Below are 26,971 nucleotides of genomic sequence, written 5' to 3'. Positions count from 1 at the left end.
CGCAGGCGCTCTCGGACTTTCTCTGTATAGTTAAGCCGAGCCCGCGCAACGCTAAGAACGGAAACCGTTCGCAACAGCGAGCAATGCTGGCATCGGAGACTAACCACCGCGTACTGTCTTTCCTCGTGACATTCTTCCGACTAAACCGTGGCGAGAGCCCCCTCCGCCCATATCCTACGGCCTCCCCTCTTCTCCTTTCACCTTGTAGCCAGCGGTGAACAAGCGTCTCCCGTCTCTTGCGCCGATGAACAGACTCGTCGGACACACACAGGCAGGCGGCTCGGTACAGGCGCGTAAGCCATGCAAAGTGTCTCACTCGGCGCGCTTCGGCGCTCTGTCATCAATGCATGGCGGATTCTGGGCATCCATCATTGCTCGGGGATGTTGCCGCTTGCCGCCGACTCTCGTCGGGCGGTGCGGTACGCGCACGTCACGGGGCGGTAAGGGGACGTTCGTCTTCGACAGGAGCGCCGCGCCGCTCATGCATCAATGACAGCGCTAGGAAGGTCCGCGCGCTCGGCTCGGCGCCCTCCCGGCCGCCGAAGCTTCCCTCCGGGAAAACAAGAACTCGGGAGGAAAAGCGCGGGAAATAAAAGAAACAATGCCGGATGTTGCCAGGCGCGAGCCCGTCGACGACGAAGTCGGCGGGAGGGAGGGCGAGGAGCTCTCTTTTTCGGCGGCGAGAGAGCTGCGGGCGTTATTGCGTCAGGCGCGGTTTACAACTGCGTCGTGAGCTGCGGCCGCGTCGTCGTCGGCGGCGCCGTTTCTTTTATGGTTGCGGCCGCCGCTGCGAGGCGCTGCAAGCGCGCGCGCGGCCCGCGAGTCGTAAATGGGCGCCCGCTGTTTTTACGCGGCTTCCGAGCCATCGAGATGCACATGCATGCGCGAGCATCAGAGAGCGGCAACGATTTCGTTTTTTTGTTACCGAGGACCTCGCCGAAAGAAACCACCGCCACCCTCGGTGTTGGCTGGTGCATACCTGTAGGACCCGGACAGGTCACAACAGGACCCCGCCGTTGCCTCTGCTTCGTCGTGAAGTGCGCCGCACTTGTGCGGTGGGAGTCTAGGCGGTATAGTGACGGTGTTGGGGCGAGCAGTATATCGCTGCAGGTGTACGGCTGTGGCCCTCTGCGCGAAGCCCCTAACGCTTATTGCGGTCATGAAAAGCGAGCGCCAGAAGAAGACGTATGGGTTTCTCTTCTTTACATCTTTTTTCTCGCTCCCTCTCTGGGGTTCTTCTCAAGGAACTTCGAAAATTGAATGCACCAGGTCACGCTCCACCATCGAGTGCCATTGTTCCAACTTTCGAAGCTTTAAATTCAAACGCCGAAATAATTTGTTGCCTCAACACGGTGGCACACACATACATACGTGCCCGATCAAGGAGTATTAACCCCGCGGAACGCAATATAACCCTCACTCAGTCGGCAACAAAGAAATGAAAAAAAAGACCATATATATATTTATACTAGAAGCAGTACGAGATAGCAAAAAGAATCAGAAACCAGAACAACGCGTGGCGAACGGACTACGTAAGCCGCGATAAGTTCGGAATGCAACAACGAATTTGCGGCGAGCAGGCACAATGACGCTGTGGTTGGCACACAGTTATGCACTAAACGACCACAGACTTGAGGCCGACAATGGTGAACCGGCTGTAAAGGCCCCACTGGCGTTGGCGGGCAAAGTTCTTGTTTTTCCTTGTCCTACATACGACGAGCTGACGTGAAGAGGAGGATGAGGAAGTGGTTTGAAGGTGGTGACCTTACTGAATCCAATGTATTATTCTAATAGAATAATTTTTTCTTATTTCGTTTCTTTCTACTACTTTTATTAAATGTTTCGTTTTGATCCTGTTCTTATTCCTATACTTATTTTCCGACCCCCTAGCATATGTATAGCTAAGTGGCAACAACGAGAACGACGGCGTAGCGCACGTACAGGACGGAAAGACAGAAAAAACAGTTTTGAGTTTGTCCCACGCTGTCGCACCCAGTAACAGAATCGCGTTCAAAACAAACCATCAAACGGCTGCCGAAATCAATCCTGCCAAATACTTGCTGTCGTTCTGTAGTCAACCAGGCAAACTTTTTACGCACATTCAACGGAGTAAAACTTTATAAATTCGAGGAGCCAGAACATCGCCACCTTTCTGTTCCCCTAACACTGTGCGAATAAACGCGGGAACAAATGTCTGTGGATCGCGCAACAGAATAGAATGCATTTTCGTTTCCAGGGGCCTCCGGAGAATTGGGAATCCAAAGACAAATCTGAAATTATGTTTTAAATTGACATGCTCGGTTAAAATACCTGATATTTTATCGCTCCGAATACACGGTAACGACTGAATCTGCCGGGCTACTATATATAGGGAAGCCTGTCTATAATGCAAAAAAAGAACATAATTTATGCGGACCCAACACACACGTTGTAATCTATGTGAAGCTAAGTTTTCGTGAAACGGTTAATGAAATGCTATAAAATTTGAATTTGTTCATCTCATTCCTGCTTCTTTGGCGTAAAGGAAGCAAGCTTGCGCATGTGGTCTAACGTACTCGTGCTACGCAATGTGACAAATCTTATATAGGCTTGTGTCCTTTGTTGCTTCTTATTTATTTAAATGCCTGCTATACAGCCACGAGAATGAATTCTTTCTTTTTCTTTCATGTGGGTACAGTTGTAAAAAAGTTTAAGAAAGTGAAATGTTAGTTAGTGAAGTTTTAGTTAAAACTTAATTCGTATATAAATAAGTGATTAGGAACTGATCTGCTATTGTACCAAACACTGAGATCTCGCTTCAGCGTAACAATAATGCTGATATTGTACGTCTGTGCGTAAAGATTCCCGTGCCTAAAACAGAATTTCAACATATATATATGATGGGCATTACAGGGTTAACCTCCCCGCTTTTTCTTCTTTCCATATCTAGAACCTAAAGTTATTCGGCATTCAATTCGATATTCTAAGTTCGTATTCGTGCTATATACTCGCACTTTCACAACGTATCTTTCACTACTTGGACCCCCCCCCCCCCCCCCCACACACACACACACCAATTCAGCTTCCACACGCAACCTTAAAGAACTCGGTAGCTCCCTTATCCACGCCGGCGAGGCCGTAGCCGCCAGATGTGCGAGTCGGATGGCGGGGAGCTGCAAGCGCATGCCGACGCAGCGCCACGGCCGGCGAAGAGGCGGTCGATACACGTTGACCCCGCGTTGCGCTGCTGGGGCTGCGGCGACAGCTAGAACCCCGGGCCTCCGGACACAAGCGGGATCCCTGGGAGGCAGGGTATGCGCGCAATGCACCGCGGGCCCGTATAGGCTTAGCGCGCGGAGCCAACGTCCCCGGCAGCGCCCTCTCCCGACGAGAGGGCTGCCGGCATCCAGCGGCTCCCGCCCAGAAGCCCGGTCGATACCGCGTCGCCCAATGGAATCGCGACGCCAGTCAATCCCCCTCACTTCACCCCCACCCTTCTCTCCCCACCGCACTGACGCCGCGGCGCAGACCCTTGGCGCAGCGTGTGGTCCCGGTGCTGTTGATCGCAAGGCACGATGGGACCTCTCGACGCCTCCCTGAGAGGCGTCGGCCATCTACGAGGGCCGTCCAGCGAGGCACTAGAAGCACGCCACTTGGGCACCCGGTGTGTGTATACGGATACGGCTTGTCACTGGCGCACTGCGCGCCTTGTCGCTTATGCACCCCCTGCCAGAAACGCAACGCCGGTCAAAGGAAACGAGATGCAGAGTGCGTCTCGAGGGTATATTCCTTTCGAAGGTGTCGATTCTGTCATATACGCGTACGTACAAAAGGTTTCGCCAGGAACACGGGCCTGGTGGGCTGGACGGGGGTGCGGAGAGCGCACCCGATTGTGCGAAAAGATTTAACGTCCCGTCGGTACGTACACCGCATCCGTATACGAGAGCGGCTGCTGCCTCTGTATACGACAGATGGCACCAGCGAAGAGATTTGTGAAAGTGCTGCAGAACTTTGTCCAACTCCGCGGGAGTTCATGTATGCGTGGTGTTAGATTCTACAAAAGCGAGAATGAGACGTTCTCCTCGACGGGACTCCCCATGCATACGAGCAAGGGTGAAGCTCACGGAAAAATAACCATGGGGACACGAGAGACCACGCCATGTCTGTATACCCTATAGCTCATACGTCACTGTAGTTAGTTGAGCAAATGGGTTTCTCTTTAATTAACACGATACGCACTGCAGCGTGATAGAAGTGGCGCAGGACGAAGGTGACCGAAAGACGAAGCGCTGCAGGCATGCGCAACCGAGGTCAGCACACCCAAGGCGATCGCACTATAATGGCCGCGAAGAAGCATTGCATAGCCCACACGAGCTAATGAAGCACATGTTACGACTATGCAGTGGTGAACAAATAAGAATTCGTTTGGTTCATGTCGTTCTATACATCGCTAAATTCTGGCTAGTTTGGTAGCAAGCTAAGGAAAGTGACCGACAACGTTCATCTTTATATAAATCGACAAGCAATTTTTATGATATACCCGCTTGTCCTTTACTGCAACGGTAAGCTTATCGGTCATGTGGTCCAATCATAGAGCGGTAATGCGGAATACGCCGTGGAACATTTTTTTATAAAAACGTTTTTATCAGCAGATAGGACGTAGTAGTACGATGGCAACATGTTGGAAACAGTGATAGGTGAGTGAGCACGGCAGCGATTGCACGCCGGCATTGCTGGCGTTAGGACTTTGGTTCTGCGTTTGTTGTTTCGGAGTCAGACGTATCATTGATGGGTCGCTTGCCTATGCAGCGAAAACGTCTCAAAACGGGAAGTTGGCATGCGCTTCCGAGGCGTTGTACTATAGTTGATTAAGCAGACCCGTGTCATTGTCCGTCCCCACCGCCGAGAGTTGCTTGCCGGTGAGGAGATGAGGCCGGGAGGTTGAAGGCGAGAAACGGGTTTCTTCACATTTACAGCTACCAATACAGCATAAAGCTCAACGGTTATTGGTGCACACTAAATGTCAAATACCCGAGCACAATCTTGAAGAAGTCTTCTTCAAGCGATTGCTTTTCCTGTGTCCCTAGGCAAGCGACTCTTATATCATGACCTCGTTCCGACCAATCGGAGTAGTCGAACTTTGTGCGACATTCCACCCATGATGTCACATCTCGCAAAACTCCGCCCCTGATACCTTCGTATTCGCCTACAATGCCATCGAGAGGCAATGGGGAAGCGAAGCTACACTCCATTTCCACAGTATAGTCGTCGGACGTGGGAGCCTTGTAGCACAATTAGCTGGCCCTCCGTGGCCGTCAGTTTGGGCTGGTTGCAGCGACTGCGGTTTCAGACCAACACAGCCGCTTGGCAAGCACGTAGGCTTCGGCAGACGAGTTCCATAATCACAGCGGCGTCGACCTGCCTGAGTATAGCCTTTTCATGGCTTCGCAAAGCTGACGCACACTCCCGCTAGAATGCTGGGCTTGTCAGCAGTTCCACGATTCCGGCGTCCAATCGTAAATGTGGTAAGAACTCGTAACCCGTGAGGCCATTCTCCAAGCTCTTGAAGCTGCCGAACTTGGAGGTGGATTAGGAGGTATTAGGAGCCTGCGAAACAACCAACATCGGCATTGAGGTGTCTCCGGCAAATTCACGTGTGTCATTCAATTCCTGGGATTGCCAAGAAGGCAGACTTGTCACCGCTAGCCATGAGGCAGTTATCTCTGCGTCTCCTCAACGAGTCTTATTTTGACATACACGTTTACACGGACGGTTCCAACAATACAAACAGCTGTAATGGAGCAGTAGTTGTTCCGGTGGAAGCCGTCTCTTTCCAATTTATATATTCGCCTAATACCACGTATACAGCAGCAGAACTTACTGCTCTTCAATGTGCACTCGAGTATATGCTCCAGCAGCCACCATATCCTTGGGCCATTTTCTGCGATTCTAAAGCCCTCCTACAAACTCTGCAGTTTGCCCTCATGGGTTACACGAGCAGCTAGTGTACGAAATGAGTCACGCTCGTCATCACGCGTTCGAGAAAGGCGACACCATCGTATTTCAACGGTTGCGAAATGATAACTCAAAGGGAAGCTCATTACTTTTCGAAGCGAGATCGGGATGCCTTAGTACACGTACCTATAAGGCGAGATATAAGAAGGAAGAAGAAGCATGTGCTTGCTGCGGGAAAGCTAGGGAAACTATGAAGCATGTTTTATTAGAATGTGAAGACGTCTATCCAGCGGTCGATTTAGGCACCACTAGCCTCCTTAAAGCCCTTGGGTTCAGCGAGGGCAGTGGAAAAGTAAACATGTCCGCAATAGGGATTAGTAAGATGCGATTGGAGGATTAGTGCAAAAAAGTAGGGAAACGACGAGAAACGGAGACGTACAAAAGCAGAGTTCGCAATGGGGGATCAGAAAATTTGGTTGTGGGAGCTCATAGCGTTTTTTTCTTCTTTTTTTATTGTTTGACCTAGGTAGGACGTTAGGCAGTATAACAGCAAGAGTTTGGTGGCGCAACCCACCACCCCATTCCAAAGGGGACGCTCGTAACATCTATCCATCCATCCGGGCGGCGATGACAACGCAGATGAAGCTGTGCGTTTCGCTCATCAAAAACAACATCGGGTTCCTATACCACTTTCAAGAACTGATGCTGCGCGGCAACTTCAATCACTTGCTCGCCACATCTCACTTAACGATGGAGTTCACCGGGTTTCACCAACTCACGCTTGCACTCTCTCGACCCTAACTTGCAACTTCGCTTGCCACCTGGAATCTCCCGTCGCGAAACAACTTTATTGTGTCGCATGTGGTTGAGCGTCGCATTGACCAATGCCTATTCATTCAAAATAGGGATGGCCAACAGTGCGGCGTGCAACTTGTGCGGGTGCGATGAGACTCTATGGAGCAAGCTTCTGTGTCACTGCCAATGTTTTGATACTCAACGACGTACTCTACAAGCTAAAATCAACGTGCTAGATAATAGAGCACTCTCGGAAGAAAAGATGCCTATGCATTCTTGCATGCAAACGACCAGAAACCCTTCTGCAATTCGTGAAGGAATTTGGATTGTATGAACGCTTGTGAGAGTCGAGATTCCTCTGCGACTGTGAATGACTGACTTATTTTTCTTTTCTTCAGCGTGAACTTCTTTTTAGCCCAAAATAACGCGTAAAACAAAGGGCGTGGCGTCTATCCAATATAAAGACTGCGATATTAAACTAAGTTTTTTGCACTTCATGACAGCAGCCTTACGTACATATACAGCAATTTCAATGCATACATCTCAAGTATAAGGAGGTTTGACCGCCATTTCGCACCGTTTGCCTTTCTTTTTCGGTTTTCTTTGCCAATTTAATCTTACAATTCCTACTCAAATTGCGAACAGCATGCATGCATGCTCATTTCTGCCACAGCACATCCTGGTCTTTTCTGGAGGGTTGTTCAAGCTGCACCGCAATACGACAAGTGTGCAGCAAAGCTGGGCATTTGGGGGCCAATACAACTTCGTTACCCCTATGAATTGCGCAGGTAGACCCATATTCGAAGACAGTGAACCGGTCTAGCGCTCTATGCACTCTCATCGCGAGTACGTATACACTGTAGCAGTTGGTATACACCATGCTCTCTTCCTCTGCATGCGTCCTTACGTGCAAAGAATCGCATCTGCACAAATACACAAGGTGTTGGATGCTTCGCGAGCGGCAGAAGTTGTCCTAGGAGTATTACCTGTTAGGATAGTTGGATAAACACATAACTCTTAGAAGAAAGCTGGAAATTGAAACGTGTACTCCCAGAAGAAAACGCGCATCCATAACGAATCCAACTGGATGAAACATTTCCAGAACGGTCTCTATACCAACCCAGGAAACCCTGCAAATGTCCAGCAGGAGGTGCACGTTCAAATGCGCAGTTGATTTCTTTAATGCAAATGCACCAATGATCAGCAGCAAAACCAATATGTTTTGTAGTCAAATAGTGTATATAGTTTGGACAGATGGTGACCGCAGCTGGAAAAGTGCATCATTTCGACATTTGCTTATGCAAAATGGGCTGTCTGTGATGATAACGACTACTCGAAAAATCGTTCGTTAACTGGCGTCGACCTCGCCCTATGCGAAGGCAGGAGATTAGATAGATAGATAGATAGATAGATAGATAGATAGATAGATAGATAGATAGATAGATAGATAGATAGATAGATAGATAGATAGATAGATAGATAGATAGATAGATAGATAGATAGATAGATAGATAGATAGATAGATAGATAGATAGATAGATAGATAGATAGATAGATAGATAGATACCACGGACACCCAAAGAGTATTTTCATATTGCACGGCTTATGTCTCAGTGAACAAAACAGCGCAACATTGCAGAATTCACGAACGAACAACTTCTTGCTAAGCAATGTTGCCGTCATATGCAATATGGGCTGCAGCAGATCACGTGGTGGTGTCGCTACTTTCCGCGAAAGCGCCCGACTGTAGGCGGGCCGAAACGCCACACAGCACACAGACACACACGTGTCCACCGGCGCACCAGACGCATTGGATACAGTCCTCAGTCCGGTCACCCCCCCTGCCTCCTCCCCCATCCTCCCCAAACACACACACACACGGGACGTGCTCGGATTCCCGCACACAGTCGCAGTGTTCGCGCCTCCACCAACACAACAGACCCATGGTTGCAAACAACCGTCCCGTGCTATTGCTTTCCGTTTCTGCACGCCACGCTGTACCGAGAGCCACAACTGAGGAGGCATACGTTTCTCCTGAAGGAATTTTGACAGACACGGCGGCCACAAGCGTCGCCCGTGACAATGAGACCCCGTCTTGTCGTACGCTTTCTTCCAGCACAGCCTCCCCGTTTCTTACTGCATTTTTCTCGAGCTCGCCGTTCCCGAGTCTCGCTGGACACACACACACACGCAGTGCAGACACGCCAGCCACCCACGCGCCCGGGCAATTTCAAACTCCGCTGTGGTGCCCACCGGGAAGCGATCGCACAATGCGCGGTGGCCGGAGAACCCGTCGCGCCAGTGGGCCGATGATCACCGGTAGAACTGTGCTGCCACTGGGGAGGCCGTGAGCCGCCGCATACAAACAGCGGTTGCTCCCGCGGGCTAGACGCGGGAAATGTCCACCCCCGCCAGGCCGAGACAGGTCGAAGAAAAGAAGAAGGGGGGAGGGGGGCTGCCACGCTCGCGCGCTCGCGCGCAAAGGCACGCTTGTCAAGTCTCAATCAGCGTGTCTAAATATCCTGCGGAGGCCAGCCCCGCGCGCTAGACTTCGATAGCTCCGCTGGGCTTCGCCTCGCGTCCCGCGCCCCACGGTTTGCAGAAACCGCGGGCCTACGGTTCCACGGAGTCCTGTCACGTGCACGTGAGTCCAGACCAGCGCTCTTAAATTCTAGTAACGTTGGTCCAGACAGTTCGTCGCCTTCGTTGCGCGACTGAGGAGGAGCTGCGAGTTCTTGGCAGGCGAGCGCCCTTTGTTGAGACTAAAGAGGTGCCGCGCTAATGGAGAGCTTTAGCTCTAACGCAGACACCGCAAAATGCTTAAGCTATTGTGGTTTACCGAGTAACGGGAGACGTACATGGCCGCTGCAACGCTGACCGCGACTTCTTGCGAAGCTGAGTTCAACCGGAGAGCACATTGCACCGACCTATGACACAATATTGGCGGCAAACCAGCGCAAGAGAAACGAGACAAGAAAGGACCATCATCATCATCATCAGCCTGGTTACGCCCACTGCAGGGCAAAGGCCTCTCCCATATTTCTCCAACAACCCCGCTCAAGAAAGCACCAGTCCCGGGCAAATTGGCCCGTTTTTCTCGCACCCCCCCTTTTTTTTTTTCTCGTGCATGAAGTAGTACGTACCATGAAGCGCACGGTTCAGATCCCTTTTAAGCTACACCATATCACATTACACCGCATGGTGTAAAGCGTTGGTATAGTGGCATCACAGTCAACGTGCAGTCCATTTACTATTTTCCTTCGACGATAACACTCGCGCCACAACAAATACTTTCAAACTCATCGTACTTCCAGAACCGCATCACAAAATGTCGTTGCCAGGAGTGCTACTGCCTCCCACGGGGGTGCCCGGTAACGCGGTAAACCGTTAGTGGTAAGATGTTTCCGGACAGGCTAAAACACGCTGTGTCCACTCACTCAGGTGACGCAACCGTGCGTCACGAGAGCCGAATTGTACAAGAAGAAGTAGAAGAAGAAGATGATGATGATCATGAAGAAGAAGAAGCCGTCCGAAAGTGGTGTACTTACTCCAGAGCAATTACCAGAGGCTACAACGTCATTTCTTTATATGGTAGCACGGCCTAAACGTAACTACTCCATATAAAATTGTTCAACGAGACGTGCTAGATGCAAAGTATACGGCAAGACCAATATAATGTAAGGATTCTTTTGTCGCGATTCGGTTGCTGTCTTATCATCCACCGCTCTCGATAGGCTGATCGCGTGCAGCACCACTCGGACCACCGAAAAAACGCGAAAAGAAACGGCGTATTGGAATATAATTACGTTAGCCACGAGGGCCCTGAACTGTATATTAACGTGCCTTACTATACGCAGCTGGAAGACGTTGCAAACATCTATGACGCATTTCAATGTGGCTTATACTGTACTCGCTTTTTAGAATTCTGCCCGCGACGAACTTCCGTCCTTCTTGTGGGCCCTTCCTTGCTCTAACGTTGTGTGCGGCCTACTTTCCTGTCAAGAGATAGAGAGAGAGCAAGGAGAGGAAGGGCAGGGAGGTCAACGAAACAAGTGCCCGTTTACTACCCTACACTGCGGGTAAGGAAAAAGGGGGAATAGAAAGAGGAAAAGATGGAGACAGTAAGCACCAAGTGCACATGGGATGATGCACAGGGACACTGTAAGTGGTCCCGTACACCGGTACACTTCAAGTAGTGGACTAGTGCACGAATCGCTTTCAAGTTGTGTCTGATAGGATGGTAGCGGAACCGATGCGTTGAAGGAACTTCGAAACTATTGACGACGACGACAATTGTTGTGGAACGAAATTATTTCGCGAAGGATGCGACTTTTGCAGCAGTGTTTGCTACGTTACATCTCGAATCAATAGGTGCAGCGTCCACAAGCCGTTAGCGAGAGGTTCAATACCTTATGGCAAGACAATATTGTGGTTACAGTACAAAACAGCCCAAACCGCAATGTACAGTCCATGCAGTACATAGTCCGCAGAGTATAATTCAATTATATTACGTAGTTCGGTATATATATATATATATATATATATATATATATATATATATATATAAATGAAAGCAACTACACGCTAAATCTTGGCATGATATTGATGTAAATAGCAATGCAGCCTTATACTGCAGGCCAGCATGCCGAACATTATAATAATATACTTTAAAAACACTGACCCACTGGCTGTTTCCTTTTCAATCTTTTCCTCTCTCTTTGTCCTCTTTACAACCCCTATGTAGTTCCCCCTCCCTAGTGCAGGGTTGCAATTGACCGAAAGGTCGCACCTGATTAACTTCTCTGCCTTCTCTCCGTCTTCCATCTCTCTCTCTCTCTCTCTCTCTCTCCTCCCACCTTTCATCCCCCCCCATCCCGCTCCCATGTGTAGGGTAGCAAACCGGTTAGGCTAAACTGGTTAACCTCCCTTCCTTCCTTCTCTTCGCAGCATACTACACAGTTGAATGAACCTTAGACGGCTGAAGCCCGGTGTACAATATGTCGGCGAGTGCAACCGAAAGTTCAACTAGTGGTACAGGGTACCACTACGTTCCAATGGTTTACCAAAAATGAGTTTCCAAGTGGTTACGGCATCTTCCAACAATCGCAGCAACCACCTTTCGACGAAGCGGTATACTCGTTGTGTCGGTTGCTTCTATGTGCTCGCAAATATTCGTCAAACCGGCCATCTGGTTTGACCAGAGGGAAGTTAATCCAGTCTCGAAAACCGGTTATTTGGTTATTCTGATTTCAAGGAACGGATGTTCAGGATATCCGGTTTAAATAACCGGTTAGCCGGATATTCGAACACGAATATTTGGTGTCGCTGATAGCTCATCCAAACTATCGGTTTCATTCCACGTATAGATATAACAAATGCATTGCAAATATATTTAAAAAAGATTACAAAGATGCGAAGTGCTTTTTTTTTTTTTCGAAGTTGTAACCCCTCCTGCTTGCACGCCCCCGGGCAAAGCGGGGTATCTCTGAATAAAGAATAAATATTACCAGAAATAAAGGCAGGTCATTTCGGTACAAATAGAGCAGAACAAATATCAGGCTATCCGAATGTCCAAATACTATTAACGGAAGAGCCAACCCAATAACCGGTAACTCCGGTTATCCGATTTTCAAATTCGAATAACCGTATAACTAGTGGCTCCTGCGCAAAACCGGTTTGATGTTGCTGCACTAGTTGCCTCATCGTGTCATTTTCCGCGTCCTATCCACGGGCGCGTGGTATCGGTCGCGGCTTCGCACTTTGGGAAACCATTCGATCGGATGTATCCGAATAATCGCACCAACAACCGTATCCAGAAGGTTTCCACGAGGTTGTAGCAAGAATTTTTGTTTTTAGCCGCCACCCAAATTCAATAAATAGTGACTTCTCAGACTGTTGGTACACAACCGCTGGAATTTGTTGAAAAACCTAACGAAAATTTGCTGGAAGCTTGCCGGGTGCGTTGTCGGTTCGGCTTTTTGTCGCGTATATATACGGCAATTCCTCCGCGTAAACCTCTCGCACATCTCCTTGTTTCGAGCTTCACTTCTCGGGGTCGGAACGCGCGCGAGACAACACAATACGGGAAGACCACGAGTGGACTCGAAGTCGGGGGCCGCACCGCCATCAAGAGGCACTCTGCAAGAGGGACACCACGCCGAAAGAATCGCACGGCCGTCCTCTCCAATACACAGCACAGGGCCAGGCCAGGCGAAATCTCAGAGGCGGTCCCGTTCTCGCCACCCGCACGAGGCGGCGGCAGCAGTCCAGGGCGTCCCCCCCGCTCGCCTGTTTGCCCAAGGGCTGATCCCGGATTAACTCGCGCGTTTCTCGCGCGATTAACGGTTTCCGCCATAACCGCCGACGTCAGTGCTGCGAGCGCGCTGCCGACACGCGGAGCGGTTAGGTGGGAAAGACATGACGCGCAGGAGGAGGAGGAGGAGGCAGTGTTGTACAGCTTTCACCCCGTAAGAAAACAGCCACGCGCGCACACGGCTGGCCGAGATTTCCGAAAACTCTCAGCGGCCCCGCAGGCTGCTTGACTGTCGACGCACCGCGACGTTGATACAGGCGCGCTTGCACAAGCACACACGCGCGCACACACGCACACAGGGCACGCCGCGGGCGTTGGCAGGGGAACGCACCGGGTGCCCGCGCGAATCTCAGCGGGGTGCGAACGCAGCGCCGCTGCTGGATGCTTCGCGCACTTTTGGTTGGTGCGGGCGGGCGCGCCGTATAGCTGGCCGCTGGCTGATAGAGCGCGGGAGACGCTGCCGCAGGGTTTGTTGGTCCTGACTCATCATCCACAACAGTTGGCGAACAACTCTTAAAGTGCTTTACTATGGAGCAGCGCGTACGGCCGAGTGCCGCGCAGAGATTAGGAGCCTGTCTTTCTTTCTTTCTTTCTTTCTTTCTTTCTTTCTTTCTTTCTTTCTTTCTTTCTTTCTTTCTTTCTTTCTTTCTTTCTTTCTACAGCTGTTCGTGCACTTACGCCCGGGCTCCGCTGTCAGTGTCTATCGCCAAGCGTTGGTCGCAGCTCGCACCTTTAAATTATAGTGACTATACTAGAGAGAATGGCGAGTTTTCTGAGTAATGTGCTGCCTTTGCGTGCGCCTAAGGTGTCCACGACTTTTGTTGATCACCCCAGAAAAGAAACGCGAGCATCCTCGCACGTGGAGCATGCGCGGATCTACATGGGGCATGTTCTCACCTCCCTCCCACAAAATTTATTATTATTATCACCAATATTGTGACTATGTGCTGTTTTGTGGCGCAAGGGCCAGACGTAGCCACAGAGAGCCAAGCGAGTGGTCAGAATTTGTCAAGAGAGAAAAGAATCGCTAATGACGATGTGACATGGCTGTAAAAGAGCCTAAAATCATTCGCTGTATAATGCGTAATATACATATGCATTAAAGACTGCAATGCGTGTGAATTATTAGTCCGCGATGCACTACCTGCGTAATAATTGCAGAATTGCAGTTAGTGTGATAGTTTTCAAGCGACGGTGTCCTGCAGCGTGTGGCAACATGGTCGGTACCGAATCTTAGCCAGAGAAACGCCATTAACGTATAGTCTGGATGGCAGCCCCAGAAGCGACCGCACGACCAAGCCGTCGGAAGGCGTAGCCGGACGCCGGCAGAGCCGGTGCAGCGTACGGGAGCGCGATACAGCGGAGAGCATAGAAGTACTATACTCGGATATAGCGAAGTATTCGAAAGTGCTTGGGGAATACAAAGGCAATGCAGCGGATATATATAGGTGAAGCGATAGCATACTCTACAGTCGATATCGGCCATTACCAAACTATGACGCATCGGACTTTCACGGGCTGTATTTTATGATTATTGCCATAGCAATTATATGGACACTTCAAGCTCATTTCTGGCGTCGGCGTCGTCGTGAGCTTCCGTATAAAGTCCAAGGGCGATAACACCGTCGCCGCGCACCGCTGTATGCGCGAGTGAAAGCGTGCGAGGAGAGATGACGATCGCGGCTCCATTTTGCCCACGCGAAAGGGACGGAAGCGGAGAGGAAGCGCGCCGTCTCCTGTGACGCGCGAGCTGCCGAAGTTGCGAGGTGCAGGGGGCGAGGGAGGTGGGGGGGGGGGGTTCTACTCCAGCTGCAACTGCGCATGTGACAGCTGCGCGCGGTAGTGCGACTTATCTTGAGAGCGTTCTGTGTTCGGGGCAGAGTCTAGGTGCGTCGGCGGCTCGTAGCTTTATGTGCGCTGTGCTCTGGGCGCTCACTTGCGTTGAAGCGATAGAAAGCACGAATATCACTTCGCTCGCTGCTGCTGCCGCGTTTCCTCACGCCAGCGTATTAACAGCGCACGTCCGCGGTCATCGAGTGTGGTGTGTTCGTGTTTGCTGTGCGCGTTGACACCATGCTTGTTAATTTAGCTAGCAAACGAATGCTTACAAGTTGATACGGCCGATTAAGCTACTAGCCTTGGTATGGCTGTCTTCTAATTTGCTATCGTAATCGATGCCTCACCTTTTTCTCGGAACTCTCTTTTCTGTAGTTTGCATACATCTGCAACGCTTTTCTCTCTGTCTCTCCCTCCCTCTGCATAAATTCGTTCTCTCTATAGCGGGATGCGCCTGCTGTCGCTTTCTGACTTTCAGCGACGGCTAGACAGCATTATGCGAACCCTGTCACGACGCGCCAGAAAATCATACGATTTGTGCGCTGCGCATCAAATATAGGACAGTGCCTGCGCGCTATGTTCAGAGGGCGCTTCTACTATCAAGGGAAAAGGAAATGCAGTGTGCGTTTCACTAACCCGACCAAGTGTTGTCACGTTTTTGGTTAAAAGGATCATCCGACGTACCATACCACGACCAATCGTAGACGTCATGTGCCTCATGTCCTCCTGCATGTAAAAAAAAAGAATGTCCTAGAGGTTCTTTCCTTCAAAACAAGGCCGACAATAAAAAAGAAAACTTTTCATAGCACGCTTACTTTTGCAGCTTTGCTTTCATTATCAAAACGTGACAGCACATGGTTTTAGGTAAAACATTATGACATCATAAGCAACGCGTCTCCTCCGTGATTACTGCGAGATTATACCGGCTGCGGCGGTCGGGAATCGAACCTGCTACCTCGATGCTTAGCAGCAGAACGCATAAACAGCCATTGAGCCGTTCACGGCGAGTGTCTTTCTTTGTTCGGCGCACACTCTGTTACTCTGAAAGAACCACTGACACCAAAATTTCATACTCGAGATGTTTGTGTTGGGTTCTCCTGCATGCATTGGTACATCTGACGTAGTATTAATGGCGAGCGAGGCGTAGGACATATTTTTATCATATGGTTTTGAAGCAAGCGGGAATGCTCATCTGAGTTGGCAGCACCTCGCGACATCGTTATCAACATGACGCGTTTAGTGATTGCTCGGCCCCTCTGTGACGTCAGGGCTTGTTCGTCTGCTCGCAAGAGACACTGCGGCACGACCATCCGGGGTGCGACTTGTACCAACTACAGCGTGCAACCGATTTAGAAGTTTCGACAGGATAAGGCTTTGGATCGTACGACGCACGAACAACAAACTCGCTCAGACTGACTGACATCTGCAGTATGGCGCGACGCCGGCAGAGGGCAGCTACAGCCGAGGCGTTCGCATCTATCGCCGCTCAAAGAGGCATAAAAATACTAAAAATGGAATGCAGTTTAATTGTTTCAGGCACAAATTAGTGTCTAATATAAAAAAGTTATATTGAAACTGCGCCTGTTCTGCAAATAAGCGCCCAGTATTAAAACACGGGCATGATCGTCTCGCAGACGGGCAGCACATGACCACCGTGTCTCAGCGAGGCTTGGCTTCTGCAGCTGCAGACAAATTCTGCAACTGCGAGCTGCTCAACGTCCCCGGTTTTTGAGCGCACGAGATCACGTGTCCGGTCAGCTTCTTATGGTTTTGGCGCGCGTTTTGAACTGGCGTTAAAATTGATCATAATTAACGACGCTAGCATTAATTACATGCCACGTATGAACACTTATGATTGCATTCCCTGGTTATCAGATGCAGAGCTACAGATATATGCACTCATCAAAACATAAAGGTCATAAACAAAAAAGGCTGGCCGTCAGTGGTCCTTTAACGGCCCACAAGGCAAACATTTTGCACCAGATAACGAAAGAAAAATTTGCTTCTGATAACTTTTCAACACCTTTGTGACTGTCCTCGATTTAATTTACAGAGACAATCACTCGCAACCGCGATAGCGCGCTTTCACCAAAGGCCTCTCACAGAGGAACTTATTTTAAAATACCGCCATCATAAGCCATCGCAGCAGAGGGCGACGAGGGCACTGTTGCGGTTTTTGAGGGCGACAGAATTGGACAGGCGGCTGTAGCCTGAACAGATGTTGACAGTGCGGCAAGTGTCACTGGGCTGTGCGATGACAGTATTCGATGACAGTGACCGATTGTGATTGTGTGTCTGCGCTCCTTCCTTTCCTTATCTCTACTTTGTTACCACTTTACCTCCCCCTTCCCTCTCTCCCCAGCGTAGGGTAGCCAACCGGATCTCTCTCTCTGGTCAACCTCCCTGCCTTTCCCCTTTCCTCTCTCTCTGCTTTTGATAGACCGCTTTGCGAGGGTTTACTTTAACTTAGCATTGTACTTTAGCTACTCTCTAAAGGCCATTTATGGTCGGAAAGGCGTTAATACGCGCTGCTGCGGGTAATACGGAACGCGTGGCTCCGAGTCGTCACGGCGCAACAACCACCCAGCGGTCCGCGATGGGCTGCCGGCTCTCGGTTGGGATAGGGGGTGACGCGAGTACACCAAAAGGGCGTCCGGGCGACTTGAAAGGAAAGTTTGGAAAGAAAGGGCATCCCCCCCCCCCCCGACAAAAGAAAAGAGGAAAAAGAAGGGGAGATTGGCAAACACGCGGTTCCGCTCAACGCACAGCTGCATGCAAACGACCCCCTTCCTGTCACCGAACCCCCAACCCTCTTCGCCGCATCTTTCGCTGTTTTCTTTTCTGCTTGTATGCTAGCTTGTTTAGGTCTGCACGTGTTGGAGGCGAATGATCGCCCATCGCGGTTTAGAAGAGGACTCGCTGTATACGAAGCGCTGTTTCGGATAAGGAGATATTGGCAGGTTATAGTTGGCTGACCACTGTCGCAGTACAAATAGTGGCCCTTCTGTAGACCTTCAAAAAAACCTTTTGCCGGATCTAGTTAGCAAGGCGTCATTCGGTTTCGTTTGCTGGTTCCTGCGCGAAAGGTAGCATACAGATGGAGTTGCTCGTTCTTGTTGTTTGCGTTGGCTTGGGTGAGGTAACCATGCAGAGTAAAACCGAATTACTTCAGTGGACACGCGGATAAACTCAGCGACAAACGCACGCGCTTGTCTTTGTTTGTTCAGTGTTTGTCGCTGTGTCTAGAGGGTGCACTGCATCAATGTGTACAAGAGCTGTGTCGGCGATTCGAAGCATTGTGCCGGCGCCAGAATCGTAGCCAGTGACAACTGTGACGTGTGCTGCATGAGCTATGTGTGAGAGACGCTCGAGCTGAACAGGGGGGAGGCGAGGGGGAAATAATAACCGTCTTTCTTCGCTAAATTTGTTAATATCAACGTGAACCACGAAACAGAGGTGGGGAAGGCTAGAAAAGGAATAAATTGAGGAAGTCTGTCCGCGGCCGAAACGGTAACAGCAGCGCTTAAGGAATTCAGAGAACATTGGATTCATACGGACTCAGCGAACATGGAAAGACGATACCTGTGGAAATGAAAAAGGCACCAGATCGGCCGTGGAACATGCCACAGGGAACGTGGTTGCGGGAAACGGAATTGGGGAACCAACGGCGGCCCGTTTCGAACAGAGGCAAAAGCACCCCTCCACGGAGTGAAACGCAGCAAACTCTCTGTATAACTATTCCACGATTGGGAAGTGGCGGGTTATAAGGCGTGTTCAGGCTGAGATCGTTGCAGAAAATGGAGAAGCGCACAATAAATAAAGTGCAATTCATCACGCTGCAATTGACCGATAAATCGCAACGCGTGGGCAACAGCCCAGAAGGTCTCGCTTGACGCGCTCCAGCTGAATGCTCCGCAGTCATCATGCGAACGGTTCACACTCAACGTTTTGAGAACAGTCTCAAGCGCTCTGGAAAGCTGTTTCAAAGCCGGTTTCGCAAAGCCCGAAATCTCAATCCCGTTGTCACAAGCGCGGTATCGCAAGATTGGCACCATAGTTTCACAAGCTCCGGTTCCGCAAAATCGGCGTCACAAACCCGATTTCCCATCTTCACAAGGTCAGCTCGTCAGGAAAACAACATGTTGCTGGGCTAGTTGATGCACGATGGTAAGTAACTATATAGATCCAAGCACTAAACAGAAAACCATAAAATAATAAACACTTAAACTGGACGGGCACTGTTCTCCAGCTCCAGGAGCTTAATTTCGCAAATCCGGTTCCAAATCTTCAGTATCAAAAGTCCATTTCCAAAAGTCCAGTTCCAAAAGTCCAGTTCCAAAAGCCAAGTTTCAAAAGCCAAGCTTCAAAAGCCAAGTTTCGAAAGTCAAGTTTCAAAAGTCAAGTTTCAAAAGTCAAGTTTCAAAAGTCAAGTTTCAAAAGTCAAGTTTCGAAAGCCCGATATCACAAACCCAGTATCCCGAATCCATTTAGAAAGGCATTCAAGCACATGAGTGCTCAATATTATATGGCGACGCAGACGCTCACTTTGATGGCTAAATGAATTCACGGTTTCAACATCAAACTGGTTTATCGCGCGACGGACGACAACTTGCATACAAACTCGCGAATCGGAGAACAACGCCGCGAAGAAATGTAGCGTGCATATATAATATAGAATCGTTATCTTTAAGAGCCACGGTATACGGGTCTTGCACTCGAACGCGGCGAGTTCTAGGCATGTAACAACATCGAGCAACTTTCCCACACTGTTCCCGTACCCCCACCTCCTACTACATATACTCTGGCAGCCACACTGCTCGCATTATCCGCGAATAATAAGTATGAATAACCAAATAAGCGCGAAGCGGCGTGCTATAGCTAGTCCTGCAGGAAGGGTCGCAGAGTGCCTCCCCTTCACCCCCCCCCCCCCTCTTTGCTGCGGGCAATAGAATTTCATGCGCGGGTGTCGTGTTTCGCGTAGCAGTCTGTGCGTGCATTTCAATGAGGCTGCAAAAAAAGAAAGAAAAAGGAGACAGGAAGGGGGAGGGAGGATTGTCAAAGGGCGCCATTTTGACGCCACGCGGTCACGTGCAAGCTCGTTTCAACGCGACCCGTTGGAGCTCATCCTCGCACGGCGTGAATCGAGACCCCAGGGTGACATACACAGTGTAACATGCAGGTTTTATACGAACTAGTTTAAAATGTGGGTTGGCGCAGTGCCGCTGCTTCATTGTCGCTCAAATTTCGCAAGTACACCGCATTTTTTTTCGTTCTCCCTATCGTTTAATGAAATGTTGCATCCTTGCTAGTTTGTTTCCAAATTTCTATTTATTGATGCGATAAAATGGTACTGTCTAAGGCAGCTGTAGGCATTGTTTCATGTAGAGGTCAGCGGTTTACCCATATGCTGGCGTACATATTTACACGTAACATTGATGCTCTGGGAAGCGTTCCCGGAAGTGGCTATGACAGCAAACAATCGTATGCCTCTTTTTCTCCTCATCTATATTTGCGCCTTTCTCTTTGCCCAAGCGCAGGGTAGCCAACCGGGTGCGGTCTTGGTTGAGACTTTCCTTCTTCACAGCCTCTCACTTTTGTACATGTAACGTACTCTGCCCATATAACATACCCATTTGACCTGCTTTGAATACATATTATACAACCTACGTGTATGCTACCTTTATATATATATATATATATATATATATATATATATATATATATATATATATATATATATATATATATATAACATGCACTCTTTTAATAACAGGTGAAACAGACTGTTCTAGTTCAATCACAAAATAAAACCAAGCCCCCGTTGCATGTGTTCCCCGCCATCGGAAATAAAAGCTACAGCCCAGAGATCAAGTGGCTTCGGTCGCACATCGGTGATATAAAAATCGGACAAATTTGGCAAACAGTGATGTCAAATGTACAGAATTCGCGGCATGCACAGTGGTAATGGAACGGACTAAATCCGGTACAGCAGACGCTATTTGACGTGCGCCCGAAGCGTCACTGCGCGGCCGATTTTGCATTGCCCATCCATCACTACGCGACAGCCAGGGTGTCAATACCGACGAGGTTTTTAAACCTCCTTGGCTTTGGTCCACACTCCGGCTGCTGAGTACGTTTGACCAAGGAGACATTTTAGTAATTAAACCTCCTTGGACAAACTCGCAATCTCGTGTTCTGTGATGAACATCATCATCATCATCATCAGCCTGGTTACGCCCACTGCAGGGCAAAGGCCTCTCCCATACTTCTCCAGCTACCCCGGTCATGTACTAATTGTGGCCATGTCGTCCCTGCAAACTTCTGAATCTCACCCGCCCACCTAACTTTCTGCCGTCCCCTGCTACGCTTCCCTTCCCTTGGAATCCAGTCCGTAACCCTTAATGACCATCGGGCATCTTCCCTCCTGAACGTGAGACCTTAATTACGGCCCAGTACAACGCGAGGGGTGTGAAAAGTGGACGGCTTTGGTCAACTGATTTCGACCGCGCGGCGTCCTATAACGCGCACCCAAAGCTTTATGCACGAACATTTCTTGCATTCTACTCCAACCGGAACGCAGCCGCCGATGTTGGGAACCGTACCCGCGACCTCGTGGCCAGCATTTCTCGTTCATTAGCATAGACCAGATCAGCCGAGCCACACCGGTGAACGGTCTCTAAAAACATTGTCAGATGTAGAGAAACAAAAAAAGCCAAACACAATGGCAAAGGGGAATCCCCGGACGGCTGGACGCCCGGTGGGACATAACCGACCGCTGGCGAAACAATCGGCAACCCCACCGAGCACCCCCCGCTCGCGCGCGCCCACCACACGTCCCGTTGCGGTGCGAATGCTAATTGTCCGATCGCGCGCGGCGCCGCGTCCAGCGAGCTAGTTTGACCGTAGCCGCGTCATGGCTGCAGCCTCGTGCGAGGCGCGCGCCACGACCGCCGGCAGCCACTACTACGCCGGGACGCACTCTTGGGCAGGGGGGGGGGGGGGGTGCGCACCGGACATGCCTGCAGCAACCAGCGAGTGGATCGTCGGACGTTCTCACATGACGCCGATCTCCTGCCTGCCTGCCTGCTCCTACAGACGCAACGGCAACGGGCTCGCGGAGCGCAACCAGATTGGGAAGGAGACCCACTTCGGTCAGTTGCGAGCGTTGGAAGGACGCCCAACCGAGCTCCCCCCCCCCTCCCCCTTCTCTCCCTCCTTTCCGCATCGACAGGAGGACCCGCTGCGCCGCCGTGCTCTCTTTATTTTCTTCGGTGTGTGCGTGCGTTGGCTTCTTGTTCGCGAAGCAGGGGTAACCCCGGAATGACGGGCGTTTTGCGTTTCGTAATGCATTGCCCCCGCCGAGCGGCGCTTATTTACGGCGTCCTCCTCTCCCGCGCTCCGTCGCTCCTCGTTGCTTCATGCCTGTTGCGTGCATCACGCGGCGTTTCGTCGACGTTCCTTGGCTTCGCTGCTCGAGCGCGATTGCGTAAAGCCGCTTGCGGGCCCGGGGCGCCTGATATGGAAAACAAACGATACCGTTGCACCCATTTGCGGGCGCCCACAGCGTCTCCTAAGAACAATGCTAGATGGAGCTCCAGCGCTGCGATTGGCGCTGGTACCGCATGGGCATAGCGGTGCAAGGTAAATATAGAAGTTCGAAAATAGACAAAAAAGAGTAACAATATTTATGCAAAATGCTATAGAATGAAACACACACGCGCACACACATGTATAACATGATTAACTCAAGCAGGATAGGCGACTACTTGTAACCACACCATTTCAGTGAGGATGCCAATAAATCAACGTCACCATCGGTCAGCTACCTTGGGTGCGATCTTGTACGCGTTCCAAAATAGAACGGAGGCGGTCCGTTCTTTACGTCGCGAAATAGGCGGTCCATTCCATTGTATTCGTCCGATGGCCGTCGACACGGAATGATTGACAGCAGATATCACGGCACAATTGACGTCATGGCATTCGTCACGGTTCAAATTGACCAATCGTGTGTGGCTCGGTGGAACGGACCGCCTCCGTTCTGTTTTGAAACGCGTACAAGATAACACCCCTTATCTATAAGGACTTCATCCGGAACTTATCTAGGGACCTTATCTACCTTATCTAGGGACTTCATCAGGAAAAACGGGAATTATAGCTATAGCCATCTTACGTTGGCGACTCAAGTGCATACTCTCGACCTTTTCCCACTCTCACTCTTTTTCCTTTCGTTTTCAGAATCCCCCGTGGACGCAGAGTCCTTACCTACCTTATCTAGGGACTTCATCAGGAACAACGGGAATTAAGCCATTACATGTATCTGTCTAATCTTACGTCGGCGACCCAAGTGCACATTCTCGACCTTCTCCCACTCTCACTCTTTTTCCTTCCGTTTTCATATCCCCCAATGCACGCAGGGTCGCCAACCGGGATCAGTTTTGGCTAACCTCCCTGCCTTTCGTTTATATCGTTATCTCTACTATACTGTCTAATCTTCGTACCCGTGGCATTAGACGTTATTGCGGCATCCTTTATTAAGCTTTATCTTTCTAAATTTCAGAGTAGTCATGTAGTTTTCTAAACGCAGCGATAAGGCAATACGTTTGTGCGCACATTGCATGACCATCGCGAATTGGCGCATTTGGAACGCAATTTTTCTTCAAGCTTTACCAAAATGTAAAATCACAAAGCCGTTACAAGCCAAAAAGGACGAGGTCCAGGGAAATCTCCGTATACTCTATAAGCATTGTTCCTACACTAAATACATTATAGCCTTAAAAGCAAAAAAACGGTGTAAATTGATCTATACCAAATACCTTCACTCTTAAAAAAATTTACATACTTTGGGGCTTATCTCGTCCCACAATTATAATCGTCATCTGTCTTGCCCGTATTTCCTTTCTTCAACGCTGCGAGCTTGGTACTTCCAGGTCACGAACGGCTTGCGCGTTATCAGCGTGACACAGCATTCTCGACAGGAAAGTATAGAGAGTATGCACGTGACGTCACCGAATGCCATTTTGTTGCCCTGTTCACAGCCTCCACTGTGCTGCGGGAGACAAGCGCATGGAGCCAAAGCTAAGCTTTGCGCTGTGCTGGCTGTGCAACAATATGGCGGCTTCGATGACGTCAGTGCATAGCCACTATAGCGAGCGCCGACTTTTCAAGAAAGACGCAAGCAAGACTGATGATTATTGTTGTGCGGCAAGATACGACCCAAGGGGTATAGATTTGTTTAAGAGCGTACACTCTCAAAAAACTTCACACCTTTTGGAGTGTATATTTGCCACACAACGATAATCGTCATCTCTCTTGCCCGCATTTCCTTTCCATAAAACGCTGCGCTCTTTACTTTCCTGTCAAGAACGCTCTGTCATGCTGATAACGCGCATCCGTTCGTGACTTGGAAGTACCGAACTCGAAGCGTTAAAGAAAGGAAATGCGGACAACACAGATAACGATTATCGTTGTGTGGCAAATACACACCCCAAAGTGTGCGACCGTTTTTAGAGTGTATGAGTGTATACACCCAAAGGGTGTAAGGATGAGAGTTGCACACCGATTTACCGCGTTATTCACGTTTAAGGGTGTAAATTATTTAAGAGTGTATGCCGGCGATGCAAACACTATCGTCAGAGTTCTCTCTACTCGTAATTTTTTGTGGGAAACCCTGTGGCAGGAGCGAGGGAGCGATGGCTCTAGTCTCGCCTAATCTCGATGCCGACGATACCCAGCTCGAAAAAGGGGAGATTGCGAGCCGGTGGGCGGTGGTGACGTCGAGTGGGGCGACATTCGCGACAAAGAGAGTGAGAGAGAGAAAGGCAAAGGAAAGACAGGGAGGTTAACCAGAGATTATCTCCGGTTGGCTACCCTGTTCTGGGGGAAGGGAAAGGGGATGCAATAGGTGAGAAAGAAAGAAGGATAAAAAAAGGAAAAAGAAAAAAAACCTAAACACACACACGCACATTCGCGACAAGGCGACGCAGCCGCCGAGGGGGGACACTGCCTTCGCAGCGAGAAATTATGACCGGGTAGGGGTCAGACAGCCGCACAATCGTTATTATTCATTTTTATAACCTTTATTATGCTTCTTTTTTTCTCGCCGCCTCACGTGATTTATCCTCCCGTACCTTGTTCTTAGTTTATATGCTGTGTTTTTGGTTTCATGTTACGAGGTTTTTCTTTGTAGTGCCTTCTTTCTCTCTTTCTTTTTTCCTCTCGCATCATTTTTAGCCTGGCGTGTTAGGTAATGTTCAGCGCCTTTCTATCCTGTTCTTTTTTTTTTCTCTCTTAAGGTCTCGTTTGCTACTGCCCCTAGGTATTGTTGTTCAACCCATTCCTGTTGTTGCTGTTATAACTCTCTTCAGCGCAATCGTATCTCCCCCTCCCCTTTCCTTTCCTTTTCTTTAGCACGTGTTAGCAAATGGTCGTGACGGCAGAACATTCCAGTGAATTAGAAGTGACGAAATGCAGACACCATAAATTGTTATGGCGCGCCGACGAAAAGTCAGTTGCGATCGTACGGCGTGAACAAAAGAGGTTGAAACAACCGTTTGAAGAAAAAAAAAGAGAGAAAGAAGAGTGACATGGGTTTCAAGATGTACGATCTTCATTCATAATACGGAACCAGAAGGCAACCCCGAGAGAACGGCACTGAGTAAGCCCGATTAGCATATAACGCGAGGGGGAAATCTTTCTGTGGCTCATGCAGTTGTCAGCGTCCAGAGCACTATGGGCGACAGCTTTGTTAAGTGCGGCAACCTAGCTGAGTATAGAAACGACGGCGTGTTTCGTAATGTGCTACACACGTCACGTGAATTACCAAGTTCCGGGTCAAATGCGTTCGCCCCCTTCGCGACGTATGCACAGCCTTATTGCATGTCAGCTGAACGTTTCTTGCGCGATACAAAGGCGATTTCCAAAGGCAACCAGAAAAAAACAGTAATAATAAAAGCACCGATCAACGCAACCATCGTCGCGCATGCAGCAATAGTTCCACTTGTTTGTGTTGCTCTTATGGTTGTGTGTCCATGAGAGTCGAAAAGGTGCCCATTGGAAATGTAAAATATCATTCGCGTTCACTGCACGTGTATAGAGTACGCAGCGTTCCAAAAAAGAGAAACACCAACGCTGAACGCTCATTGATTTGTTATATGTCATTTTTAAGTTAGGAATTTTTTAGATATCGCCTGTGGCACAGGTCGATTACGTAATTCTTGTCCTTGAGCTGGATTTTTCGAAGAGGGGGACATTACTCCCACTTCAAAATCGAAACACATATTCAACTACTTAGCAAAAGTTCAGTCATCAACTGCCTAATTAATTACTTTCCGGCGGCATATATTGCAATTTACGAATTGCAGCCAATTATCTGCGACGGGCGATTCCTAAAATTTCCGTAAAACTTAAAAATGATCACCCGGTACACATGATGCCCTTATGATTATGTAAAGCGTAAGGTCTTCGTTTCTTTAAGGCCAAGCAGTGATCCATAGGCTTCCTATACCGGATTCTTTATATATAAGGTGGATATATATATAGACGTAAATATACATTGCTAAGCGAACTATATATAGCGATATTGGGCATCAGAAGAAATCGCGAAGCACTTGGGGGAGTTTACGCAGCATTTGCGCAACACTGGAGGAAAACTGGCAAAAGACCGAAGCGATTCAAAAAAGATTCGCACAGTACACTGCGCAGCAGCGGCGGAATTTCATTTCTCTCCGCCGCAAATATAAACGAGTCGGATGGAATCATTGGAGTCTGCTCGTTCGTTCGCTCGTTACTTTTTTTTTTTTCGCGAGAGCTACACGCAGGTATACACCGAGCAGCACTGACAACACGCTCACTTGGACCCCCGCTCGGACCGCCGAAGAATAATGCCCGACCGGCCTGCGCGGCCGAGGAAAACGTGACAAATAATGTCCACCTGGCCGAATGTGTCGTCGCCGACCGGTACACAGGGACCGCGGCGAGGGCTCTCCCGCTGGGGCGAAGAACCCCGAAAAAAGAAAGGCCCGCCTGGTCCCGCGCTTGACTAATGTGTCGGCAGTCCCTATTAGAGTGGCTTATAGCTCGCCGCCGCTGCCGACG

General features: G+C 49.6%; 1 protein-coding gene across 7 annotated transcripts in view; it reads right to left on the bottom strand.

Moving 5' to 3' along the window:
* LOC135897850 (homeobox protein OTX2-like) overlaps positions 1-26,971 on the bottom strand; it is a 183,098-nt gene that overhangs the window by 32,203 nt on the left and 123,924 nt on the right. For 2 of the 7 annotated variants that reach the window (XM_065426549.2, XM_065426552.2), the window contains exon 3: positions 15,515-15,604. The exons of 3 other annotated variants lie outside the window; for them this stretch is intronic. In XM_065426549.2, coding sequence (XP_065282621.2) covers positions 15,515-15,604 — 90 coding nt within the window. The remainder of the gene's footprint in view (positions 1-15,514; positions 15,605-26,971) is intronic. 2 more of the 7 variants (XM_065426550.2, XM_065426554.2) reach the window with 1 other exon arrangement.

The sequence above is a fragment of the Dermacentor albipictus genome, chromosome 10, assembly GCF_038994185.2.
Source record: "Dermacentor albipictus isolate Rhodes 1998 colony chromosome 10, USDA_Dalb.pri_finalv2, whole genome shotgun sequence".
Lineage (NCBI taxonomy): Eukaryota > Metazoa > Arthropoda > Arachnida > Ixodida > Ixodidae > Dermacentor > Dermacentor albipictus.
The sequence above is the reverse complement of the archived record's forward strand: the minus strand, read 5'-3'. Positions and strand labels throughout refer to the sequence as shown.